This window comes from Notothenia coriiceps, unplaced genomic scaffold (genome assembly GCF_000735185.1).
Source record: "Notothenia coriiceps isolate Sejong01 unplaced genomic scaffold, NC01 NC01_scaffold00000307, whole genome shotgun sequence".
Lineage (NCBI taxonomy): Eukaryota > Metazoa > Chordata > Actinopteri > Perciformes > Nototheniidae > Notothenia > Notothenia coriiceps.
The window spans coordinates 408775-420468 of NW_011333008.1; the positions used below are offsets into that span (position 1 = coordinate 408775).

At 42.5% G+C, this 11694-nt stretch overlaps 3 protein-coding genes across 5 annotated transcripts in view; 1 reads left to right on the forward strand and 2 right to left on the reverse strand.

Annotated features, from left to right (window-relative positions):
* Nucleotides 1–2725, forward strand: part of LOC104941173 (ranBP-type and C3HC4-type zinc finger-containing protein 1-like) — a 7485-nt gene extending 4760 nt beyond the window's left edge. Inside the window, exons 7-9 of one of the 3 annotated variants that reach the window (XM_010766234.1) lie at nt 1419–1513; nt 1795–1896; nt 1995–2725. In XM_010766234.1, coding sequence (XP_010764536.1) covers nt 1419–1513; nt 1795–1896; nt 1995–2048 — 251 coding nt within the window. In that variant the 3' untranslated portion in view covers nt 2049–2725. The remainder of the gene's footprint in view (nt 1–1418; nt 1514–1794; nt 1897–1994) is intronic. The other 2 variants (XM_010766248.1, XM_010766240.1) reach the window with 2 other exon arrangements.
* gpaa1 (glycosylphosphatidylinositol anchor attachment 1) lies at nt 2327–8764 on the reverse strand. Its single transcript, XM_010766225.1, has 13 exons — nt 8686–8764; nt 8224–8338; nt 7716–7895; nt 7122–7233; nt 6867–7014; nt 6683–6784; nt 6039–6235; nt 5736–5932; nt 5478–5631; nt 5040–5111; nt 4754–4950; nt 3864–4034; nt 2327–3777 (listed from the first exon to the last, which is right to left on the reverse strand). The coding sequence occupies exons 2-13, from the start codon at nt 8295–8297 to the stop codon at nt 3534–3536; spliced, it is 1848 nt and encodes a 615-aa protein (XP_010764527.1). The 5' UTR covers nt 8298–8338; nt 8686–8764; the 3' UTR covers nt 2327–3533.
* Nucleotides 8765–9280: 516 nt separating this feature from the next.
* Nucleotides 9281–11170, reverse strand: exosc4 (exosome component 4). Its single transcript, XM_010766260.1, has 3 exons — nt 10945–11170; nt 9910–10116; nt 9281–9824 (listed from the first exon to the last, which is right to left on the reverse strand). The coding sequence occupies exons 1-3, from the start codon at nt 11113–11115 to the stop codon at nt 9465–9467; spliced, it is 738 nt and encodes a 245-aa protein (XP_010764562.1). The 5' UTR covers nt 11116–11170; the 3' UTR covers nt 9281–9464.
* Between the last annotated feature and the right edge of the window lie 524 nt (nt 11171–11694).

Genomic DNA, 11694 nt, shown 5'->3' on the forward strand with positions numbered 1-11694 from the left:
ACCCTCCCCCCGCTGTGATAACATGGCGCGGACCAACAAGGGGGAGAGGCGCGGGTGTACACGTATTAATCAAACATGGATCGCAATGCTACGTTTCGCACACAGAAGCAGCTTGACACATGATACCTTCGCACTGCATATGACGGACACACACCTATAATTGATGAGCCGCTAGCGCCCCGTCAAGGACAGGAGCAGCCAAGGATTCAGAAGCAGATCCGCCACGGCATCCGCGTACAGCAAATTCGAGCGCTGTGGTGTGAGGAGAACCAGTGGAGAACTGGGGCAGCTATCTCTTGCGTGACGTGACGGCGTTAGCTACCAGAGCATGTTAGCTAACGTCACATCACAACACTTGAGACAGTTAGCTATCACTCGATATCACGGGCTACGAGACGCAGTAGAGAGAGAGCGTGATTAATCAGCTACGTCCCAACGTTACGGGCCACGACTGTTGATAGCTGATCCATAACAGACAACTAATGCGGCTGGAGCAGTACAGCCACCACAGCGTTACCTAATGCAACTCCACACTACGTCTTACGGTGCCGTGTACCGGAGGGGAGAGAGAGAGAGCAGCGAAGGGGAGGGGAGAGAGATGTAATACGGTTTCCTGATAAAGCTGTGGAGAGTATGTGCTGCAGGGAGGTGGATGCACAACGCACCCAGGAACGAACGCTAGCTCCGGTCCTTTTTACTGTGGACTCGATGTCCTGACTGGCCGGTATTTGTGCAACCTGCACAAACACAATACTGCACCATGATTACAAATGGTGAAATATAATGTAAAACTACCGAAAAATACCAGCTCACTAAAACACAACCGCTCAACTCAACGCAACTACTAACTATACCCGCGGTCAGAGAGCGGAGATGTTTACCCTTTGTGATGTAATATGACGCGTTTGACGTATGACCTTAAAAAAAAGCCGTTTTTAAGAACAGAGCTCAAAATTGCTCCTTTCCCTCTGAATTCCTGCCCTTATGTCTCGTAAAACATATCAAATCCTACATTCACTTTTTTAATTGTAATTTTCCAGCAAGTTTAAGCATAAATGTAGAAAAAAAAAAAACCTGCAAGATGCTCTTTAAGGGCCTGAATTTCAGGTTTAAGGGTTATGACATCCATATTAGGTGAACAGTGTATGACTCATAGACTAAAGAATGCTGCAGAACACGGAGGATGAACATAAAGCTTCAGTCCAGTAATCATGTGTTTGTCAGGTTTTTTAAGTATTGTTTGAAACTTCCCTTTCTACATCGTGATCAGATGGGGATGTAAACACAGTCATTGAACTTATGGTGATTGTTTTTGAAAAAGTGTCACTTTTTAAAATGTTCTAGGCTAATTGTAAGCTTTAGAAAGTACAGCTCTATGAACTCTAGTTTTGGTTTTGTTTCGTTGTTGTGGGGCACAGGTGGAGGAAGCGACAGACCTGCTGATATCACTAATCTATTGGACATAGATAACCTGCAGCTGAATGATCACACCAACAGAGCCACTAAAGCACAGGTATGTAAGCAGTCTGAGAAGCAATAAGAGTACATATACAAATTATTTTAGTTGAGTGGGAATGGTACTTTTCGTCCTATGTACTTGGACACAATCATGTGGGCTTTTTATATAATATCTATATTTTGGTGCCATTCTGAATCAAAAAAACTGCTAAGCTGTGTCCGTACACATATACATGCATTAAGAAATGTTATCTATGAGTTGAATGCAAAGGTTTAAAATGTGATAACAAGCCTAATTATTCCTTCTTGAATCTGTTGTATCTCCCCTCCTCTCAGCAGACAGAGTGGGCTTGTCCCTCATGCACTTTCATCAACAAGCCGACCCGTCCGGGCTGCGAAATCTGTGCCACAGCCAGACCTGAAATACACATCCAGCAGGTACTGCATCATAACTAATGGAATACCGCTGTGTTCTACTTCCTGTTACATATTAACTGACGGTTGCCGCTTTTTATGTTTACCATTCTCTCGCAAAGGAGAAGGGGGGAAGAAGAGAGGATCGAGGAGAGCCTGGTTTAAGCAGCAGCTGACTGCCTATCGCCAGCTTGCCATGTATCACTGACTTACACACACATACACACACAGAGTGAGGATGCTCAACAACAAAATACTCCCATAAAGACTGTATAGTGCACTGTAGCATGACAGAGCTGCACTGGTGGAGGCTCGGACTATAAACTGTGGACTGGGGCGTCAGTTGGGACCTGTTAATCTTCACGTAACATGACCTACATCTGAATTTGGCAAGAACTCTTTGTTATTTATTATACAGGGTGAGTGTGATGCAATCAACACAAACGGCCTGATATTTATTTTAGGTGAGAGAATTGGACCGAAGTTTGTTGCATTTGATCTCGGCTGAAGTTGAGGGAATATTCAAACTTTCGCCAACTGTGAAGCGAGAGAAAAGCGTTGTGCCGTTTGTTCAAGTGTTATCTGCCAAATGGTGGTTTTAAAGCAACAGAAGAAGCCATGGCTGATGAGAGAAGGTGTTTTGCGTTTACAGGGTTGGTTGTCAAGTGCTTTTATTTTTTTATAACATTGTAATGAGTGTATTATTTTTAACAAGATGCATTGAGTAATTCATGTACATTTTATCTGTTGATCTAATTTTACTCAATTCCCTGTGAGCTGTGACTGGAATGATCTGTTTTCAGTACATTATACTGTAAAAACGTGCATTACCTGAATAAACAGTGCAAATTAATCCCATTTGATTTTTGATCCTTCTTCTGAGATGATTGATGAAGTATGTATGAACCAGATTAAAATGAAAAAAGAATGTTGGTTTGGATGTTTTGAGCGGTGTTTGTGGTACTTCTTCATAGTCAGTGTATTTGGATCAACAACTCACGTGAATGATCGCAAGTGGAAAACATTAACAGCTTTCCGGCGTCACACAGGAAATATTCATAACAGTATTATGCTTAAAACAAAAAGGTACATTTTTCAGTCTTTATTTTGGCATTTATAAATAGCAGAAAAACATGTTTCACTTAAAAGTTATCAAAACAAATATAAAAATATAAGATGTAGTGTATACAGACATCTTAAAGGACGCAGATGTCCAACAAATCGTTTCTTCCATTCCAACCGCTGTTTCCTGTTACTGTTTTCTTTCATGCATTAAAATCCTGCCTGATAAAGAGCTTAAGAAAAGAAAATGGACTCATTATGTATCCCAAACAAACACATCCCAAAAAGTGTTTAACAGAAAACCATGACATGTGAAAAGATCATCCCTTCTTCCAATCAATGATGTAAGATGTTTAGTACAAAACAGTCTGTTCTGCTTAGTTTATAAAGAATTTTCTCCACTGTTTGAAGAGTGAAACACAGACAAAATGTCCAGACAGAGGCAGTCACTGTATTCTACCAAAGCCACATCCTCTTCTTTTCCAATCTCTCCAGAACTGTCATTCCCATTTCCACCGGTGAAGACAAACCTGAGAACACCTCAGAGGGTTTCATATCATCACAATAAAAGCTCTCAGTAGTCCTGTGTGACTTAGCATTTACTTCCAGAAGAGGATGTTCCAGAAAATAAGCCAGCAGGGATAGACCAGCAAGGCTATGAGCGGGTAAACCAGAGAGCCGTACAGGCAGTGGTCCAGGATGCCCTGAGAGATGACTGACAGGTACAGCATCCAGCCGTCCAGGAAGCTGATGGGCATTTCCTGCAGCTCCTGGAAGAAGAACACAGAGAAGAGGAGGGTGCAGGCCGGGCTGAGGATGATCATGACGAAGGCTGATAGGAACCTAAAAAGGGAGAAAAGCAAGGTTTTACTTCCACCTGGCGAACACATGGCAGTACAATGAGCAAACGGTGTGTGCAGGTGTATTACTTTGGGACGTGGGGTGTGACGAAGGCGGCCACGGGCACCAGGGTGATAGCCAGGATGAAGCCCAGGGAGAAGTTGATGAGGGCGGTGCAGCCCAGCAGCACGGCCAGGTACAGCACGGCCACCAGCTTCAGCACCTTCCAGCCCTGCTCCGTGCCCCCCCCCGACAGGAGCCTACGACAGACAGCAGGACGAACAAAGGTTGCACAAGTTTCCCACAAAACTGTCTCTGTTCTTGGTCTTAGCTAACTTCTGTATGTCATAGCTTCTTTTAGCCACATGTCAGCAGAACGTTTGGTTAAAGTAAGGGTGTGTATGTATTTGGGCTTGATGTTCAGGAAATATTTTAAAGCTTTTAGTTCATCTTTTATAATCCTGTGAAAAAATAATACTAACTTTGTAAAACTAATTTGTAATTGAAATATAATAAATGAAATCAAATGTGCCCACAAATTATATCATAAGGTCACTCGGGCCAAATGTCATATTTGCTTAAAAAAAAAAGTAAATGTCTCTGTTTTTAATCTGTTCTTTTTCCAGTTTCTTCAAAAATGATATAACCTCAATGTTAATGTAATTGAACAGGAGACCATCTTCTCACTAACCATGACGCCAAATTGGACCAGGGGCTTAAATTGATATTTAATTTTCGGCATGAGTTTGAATCTCAACCTAATACCTGTAAAGCTACAACAGACATATAAACACCTGGCAATGTACTCAAAACAGTTTGGTTAAATAATGGCTTAAGTGCACTCCACCCTGCGAGTGGATCACTTAACATGTTTTGCTGTTTTTGTTTTTTAGACATTCGTCATTACCGCAAGTAAGTATTACAAAAAGAAAAACAAGTCTAATATCTGAATCAGAGTGTTGCAGGTGTAAGCATCTACCTGTTAGTGTTATGAGGCAGAGCCAGGCCTGCTGTGTACACAGCTATAGCCGTCAGGACCACAGCCTCGGTCTCAGACACTGGGAAGTGCTCCACTGCCATCTCCTGGAAGCGGATGGGCAGCGTGTACAGAGCCACTCCGGTCAGATGGCTGATCACCAGAGGGGTCAGCACCGATAGCACTCCTGGACTGGACATCTGGGAGGAAGCAGATCAGATTTTTTAAGAAACTGATTTAATAGACTCGAGATAAGTATTTTAGTTTCGGACCTGTATCTGTGTCTAACCTGCTCAGGGTCAACGACTCCGTCTTCTGTTCTCGGCGGTGGAGCTGTAAGTTGAACCCACAAGTCTAAAGCCTGTATCATAGTCAAGGGCAAATCCGACATCAAGCACATACATTATATTACTGTTAAATGTAATACTGTACAGGGTTTCCCACACATAGACTTTACTTGGGCGGGGCCGCCCAGGAATATTAATCTATATTTCGCGACCCATTTAGGTTTAATCCTTTTTTATCCGTCCTCGAGTACGACGCCATCTGTGATCGATTAATTACCCCTTCTGTACCCGTTCGCTCTGCTATCGCGTGAAGGGTCTGCTTTATGCGCTCCGCAGTAACTCTGCTGCGAGGCTTCGGCGAACAGTTCATGAGCGTGTTCCACTAGCACCCCACGCCCATGCAATCAGGGCAATCAATTTAAATAATTGTGAAAGGATACACGAAGCAGCAGGATGACGGCGAGGAGGCCGAAGGCCGGCATGTAGTAACCAATGGAGACGAAGTGAGAGAGGGACGGCATGAGGTAGAAGAAGTAGGACTGGTGTAGGCGCTCCAGTAAGTTATTCAGTTTACGATACATTCCTTCCATGAGCCTATAGATTAGGACGAGAAACAATAAAAACAGAAGTGAGGTGTCAGTCAGCCTATAAAGCCTACAAAAGCAGGTCAAAGCCTAAATACAAATGTTTATTCTGACCTGCCAATGGTGGTGATGTCAGTCTTGTACGGACGGAAACTGTTGATGCCCTTGATGGTGGCAGCCTCGATGTGGTACCGCAGGAAAAGACCGTGATCCCCCCAGGATCGCCCGCTGGCCTGCTTCATCACCATGAGCATCATGGTCTGAACCGCATGGCTGTACCCCGACACACTGTCCCAGTCATTCCTCTGCAGCTATAGAAACATCCACAGGAAACAGCTAAATAAACCCTCGGTCCTAACCACTCTGCTCACTAAAAAGAAAACATGTTTGCAGGTTTAAATCTCATCACAAGCTTACCTTGCCCTGGGTGGTGCAAAGGACTCCAATCTTCTGACAGAAGGCGTAGAAGAGGTTGACTAAATCCAGGTTGGGGAGCTGCCCATTGAGGCCTTCCAGTACCAGGTCCAAACTGGTGATGACATCACTGCTGAGCTCTAGAGACAGAGCGGCCTGGATCGAACCACCGCGGCCTTGAAGGGGAGACCAGTCCATTCCTAGAGGCACCGTTACAGAAGAAAAGTCCACTGAGGAGGCAGTCTTGTATGGGGGTGATACAATACTTACAAGGATATTTGTTCATTGTTAGCGGTTAGCAGAAGAGAGACAGTTTATAAACTTTACAGTGGCAATCTTACCATATCTTGTATTTAACTTCCTCACCATTTAGAAACTAGAGTGCACTTTTTGTTAAACCAGCCTAAGAGTCCTTTTTCTTTATTGTTTTGGTTGTGTTTTTATTTCAGTAAAAGTTGTTTTTCAAAGTCTGAATGTTTTAACAATGAATTATTCTTTGTAAGGCTGTGCTTGCCTTATTATGCTATAATATAATTTGTACATAAAATGCTCTCAAAATGACAATAATCGTTTGTGTATTTCTGAAACATCCCGAATAAAAGTAGTCATTGTGCCAGGCCTAGTTTGTGTCTGTTGCTAGTGGTTACCTGTAGTGTTGGTGTGATGGTAGCCCTCCAGCCAGGCCTGCATACCAATCAGATCATGCTCATTCACCAGGAAGATGATGTCCTTGGCCCAGAACACCTGACCTATTGAGGAACACAGCAGCCATTAAAACCAAAAAATGATTACCAGTCAAATGGTGGAGAGGGCCGTGAGTTCTGTACTTACTCCTGAAGTACTGTGCCAAGCCAAGCAGCAGCCCCACTGCCTGGTTGTTGTTATCACCGGGGGTGCAGGGGGCACTCAGCACCAGAGCTTCAGTACGGGAAGCTCTAGGGGCCCGAAGGATCCCGTAAACATTTGTGCCTTTTACCATCTGATAAGAGGAGTGAGGTGAAGAGGAAACAAGTATTATGCTTGGATATAAATGAGAAAAAACATTAGAGAAAAAATGTATCCTTCACACTTCAATCAAAAACGTACATATCTCTCTTTGTTTTCATCGGGAAAGGGCAGCGTGCGTGAGAACCTCTGAGTGAACACCTCCAGCCCGTGAGACTGCATGGTCTTCACCAGCCAGTCCACTGGCATCCCACTGCAGAGACACAAGTTGCAAAATTAGACTGGTGGACTAAAACAAATATTATTTGACACTTTTAAAATGCTATCAAACTGTGAAAGGACTCATCTATGTTCATATTACTAGTGTGTGAATAATGTAACGGCATGGATTCAGGCCTGATTGATTCAGAATAAATGGATTACAAATAATACAAGATCAACCATCAGATCTGTTGAATACATTTTGACCAGGATCTTTTCAGCACCACATAACCTAAGTCAGAATCATATTTTGAGACTTATTTCGCTTTAACACTTACTGCAATTTGGAAATATCATTGTACATTTTGTCATTTTGATAAACTTCTAACTATAAAGCCCTAGCTCAGACATATATTTCCTAGAAAAGAACCCAGTAGTCTATTTTATGCTGACCTTCCATGCTCTTGAAAATCAGCGTCCAAATCAGTGTTATGAAATGTTTCCTGTTGTATTTACGTTATTTGTGTTTCTTACCCTGCTTTCTTCTTATGTGCTGCAAACTCTCTGCCTGTGGTCAGTGCCCTCTCCCCCGCTGGAAAGCGCTCCTCCACCATGGTAGACCCCATGGCGTTCTCTGACATGTATGTCCGCAGAGTGAACGGCTCAAATGCTAAGCCCATGAACCAGGCCACACCCGCCATGTAGCAGACCACACTGGAGTGGATAGAAATAAAGACAGAAATCACAAGTGAGAGAGTATCATCTCATATTCAAGGAGGCCATACAGAGACACATTCAAAATGTTAAGATGCAGACAAAAAAATACTAAATGATACAATGGTAGACAAAACTTCTTAATTGAAAATGCACACATTAAAAGCAATACATTAATTTAAATGAGAAACAAAATAATTCTGAATTAGTGGAAAGAGGAATAGATCTCAGAATGAGAGAAATCATGTTTCCATCAAAGGAGCTTGTGCACAGTTGCATTTTGTAATAAAGTAAACTTGCATTGTCACATTTCAAACTAAAGACTCACCAGATTGGGGCATTGAGGCGGGTTAGCAGGCTGATCAAAGCCCTTCTCCTGTTGGGGTCCGACAGCAGTCCCATGTTGTTGTCCGTTGCAACGAAATTCCCTGATACACTGGAGGCTGAGGGCAACACAAGCACTGTTACACTAAATATCAGCTAAACATTGGCAACTGATGAGAGATTCATTTTGATCGAGGCAGAAAACAAACAAAAAATGATATATTAAGTTTGATGACGACCCAACATTCAGATGAAAGATATTTCCATTCGGCTTGAGTTCATAAATCGCTTCCTGCAACCCATTGTCATCCACTGACAGCTGTGGTTAGCTTGCTGCTAGCTAGCTGAATGGCTTCGCCAGAGTGTAAAATGTATTAAAATGTTTTCCTCTGCGAAAGTGATCATTATGAATAGTAACGTGGTTCATATGTAAATATCTATCATCATTATATGCATGAAGACAAACCTCTTTCCAGTTTAAAGCCGGTCACATCCACCTGCAGAGGTGGGGCTTCTGAAACCGCTGCTAAATGTTTTCAATTTCCTTGTTCCTGCGGAAACATTACTGCGGCGGACCCACTTCCGGTGTGAAAAAAGGAATATAATAAAACCAGTCATAAACGGCTCTGAATAAAACTATTCCCATTGAATACATCTAAAATGTTTTTGTTTTTTAAATACAAAATAAATACATGTTCTTCTAACAATTTTACATTAAATTGACCCAGAGATATAAATACATTTCTCGAAAAAGGTAAATTAATGTAAAATGTCTTAAACCATTGGTGTAACTATTAAAGGCCAGATTTGTGCTTTTATAAATAATAGAAACTTAAGGATTTATTTTATTTGTTAAATGATTTACAAATAATTCAAAATCTATTGTATCAGAGGTTATTCTTCCATGGTGGTTATCATTATGTTTAATTTAGGGTCGAGGATTGTACCTTTAAAATCTTACATTAAACTTGAAAATGTTCATGCTTGTTGTCTGGACTTTGCACGAAGGACAAGACTTAAGGGCAACTGCTCACAGATGATCAAACAACACACCAATAATGCAAGGTTTATATATTTATTAATAGCTTCAGCACACATAGACTGTACAAAAGTATAATTGTCATGGATACATAAAAAAAACATTCAGTCCACTTTTTCTTCCCATCATGCCTCTCCATTCAGTTCAAGAACACTTTCCAGCCTGAAACCAAATCCACAGTCTAGAGGTTCATTCCTCTTCGCTCATCACTCTGCAGAAGGCACAGAAGCTTCTTGGAGATGTTGCCGCACCACCTGATCCAGCACCTTGCTCACACCTTTACAAGCTGTCATGGCAGCTTCGATCAGAGCCTCTAAGTGATCCTGATGTAGTCTGGCGTCCATCTGCAGCAGAGCGATCTGTCCCCCCCGGGGCAGCAGTGCTAAGGCCAGAGAGCTCACTCCTCCACCTTCCTCTGCATAGCAAAGGTCAGCGAGGGGCGTCTCATCCACGAACCCGACGGTGCAGGCACACACATAGTCCCTCATGGGGATGCCTGCGTCAATCACTGCCAGAGTTGCAGCATTCACACACACGCTGTAGTTCCCGCCGTCTGACTGCAGAATCTGTTTGGAAAGAAAGATTCTGGTTTCAGCACAAATAATAAATGTCTGTATTTTCTTAATCCCTTATTTCTTGCTCATCATTTACCTTGACATAGATATCTATTTGGGAGCGTGGGTAGAGCTGGGTCATCACGGCGGCTTCAAACGTCTGCTTGAGGTGGAGGCTCATCTCAGTGGACTTGCGGTCCCCGTGGGGTCTCCTCTTCCGCTCCGCCGTGCTGAAGGTGGCCATGCTGTACTGACAGTTGATAACAGCTCGATCATGACGAATCCGGCTGCGTGCGCCTCGTACCTAAGGGTCGACAAATACATCAACACTTCTGGCCTTCTCCATTCAACGTTCAATGATTAGACACAGCATTTTATCAGGTACACCTGTAAAATGTAATGCAATCCAATATAAAGTTAAGCCATACATTTTTCAAACAAATTATAATTTTAAGTTAACACCATCATAGAGCTATTAAGTTAACTATATGTTTATTATTGATTTGAGGTGACATATGCAGTGATATTAAACTAAACTACTTAATGTGATTGTATATAATACTTGCATGGGGGAAACACATTTCAAAGGTTGTATGTACACTTCAACACCACATTAATTCATCAGTGATTTAAAAAACAAACATTTGAAAATACATCCCTTTGCAGGACGTTTTACAGATACTAGTCGTTATAAGATTCGAAGACCAATAATTTTGCAGAGTTGTTGTACTAGACTCCTTTCAATAGAATGTAACCATAGTAGCCTATGTACCTGAAAAGATGCCCAGGGATTGTATTGTTATCAAAACATCTCTTTAAGGTTGTATGAGTAGTGTGATATTGATTTTAACAGTTTTGTCCAGCCTCGACAATTCAAAATGTGGGTGGGGGAAACTTTGAACTGTCTGTGTGATAACTTATGATGGGCATCAGCGGAAGTGTATATCTTCAAAACACGATGGACTGTCCAACGCAACAGCCTGTATTGTTTTGCATGACATTTTCTCTTGACACATGCAAATACAATTTTATTTTTCTAACGCTTGAAACTTTATTGTACATTAACCCCAATTCTGGCAGATTAAACCCGTCCTGCATTACCGCTATTCCCTCTCCATCCACAGCTACTCACTTCATGCGGACCGTACACCACAGCCAGAGCCTTGGTGTTTCCCTGCTCTAAATACGCCGAGCCGTCCGCCTGAGCGAACACACCCATGCGGGCCTGAAACTTCCGCAGCTCGGTGGCTTTTCTTCCATCTAAACGGTATCCCTGGTCCGACAGCAGCTCCAGACCCGCCATCTTTCTGAAAAGTTGGAAACGCAACGCCCCACGTGTCTGGTTATGGCTAGAAAGGATCCGTCTAGTGTAAAACTCTCGCGATAGTTTGCAAGTCACGTGGCTTAATGTTTACGTTTGGCAGGCAGCCTTTCAGTTAACATCAGTGGGCCACAGCAAATGATGGTGAGAAGCTAAACTATCTATTAATGATGTCAATGACAAGGAGTTTGATTGTTGAAATAGGGTGTTAGCGGCCTTGCTGTTCAAAGAAGAATGACAACACTGTAGATCACCAACACTATGGTTTATTTTTTATTCACAGGCAAGTCAACGTTGTCGCAGTAAAAGTCCCAAGATAGCTCCTGGTGCAATACAATGTTCCCTTTCAGTGTTTTACTATTATGTCTGATGTTTCTCTATTAATATTACTGCTGCATTAATGTGTATGTTGCATATTACTGCTGGAGGTGTGTTTCCGAGCCGCTCCAACGAAAGTTACAACGAGAACGTGACGTCATATTTACACAAGACGGATCCTTTCTAGCCATAACCCACGTGTCTGACGTTTACTACATTACCCATAGACCAACGCAATGGAAG

Excerpts from the sequence above, each read along its gene's own strand:
- exosc4 (XM_010766260.1), bottom strand. The coding sequence starts at position 11,115 with ATGGCGGGTCTGGAGCTGCTGTCGGACCAGGGATACCGTTTAGATGGA. Across the intron at positions 10,117-10,944 it reads TGGTGTACGGTCCGCATGAA|GTACGAGGCGCACGCAGCCG; the intron begins GTGAGTAGCTGT and ends GTCGACCCTTAG. Across the intron at positions 9,825-9,909 it reads AAATAGATATCTATGTCAAG|ATTCTGCAGTCAGACGGCGG; the intron begins GTAAATGATGAG and ends CTTTCCAAACAG.
- gpaa1 (XM_010766225.1), bottom strand. The coding sequence starts at position 8,297 with ATGGGACTGCTGTCGGACCCCAACAGGAGAAGGGCTTTGATCAGCCTG. Across the intron at positions 5,933-6,038 it reads TTTGCACCACCCAGGGCAAG|CTGCAGAGGAATGACTGGGA; the intron begins GTAAGCTTGTGA and ends ATGTTTCTATAG. Across the intron at positions 3,778-3,863 it reads GTCACACCCCACGTCCCAAA|GTTCCTATCAGCCTTCGTCA; the intron begins GTAATACACCTG and ends CTCCCTTTTTAG.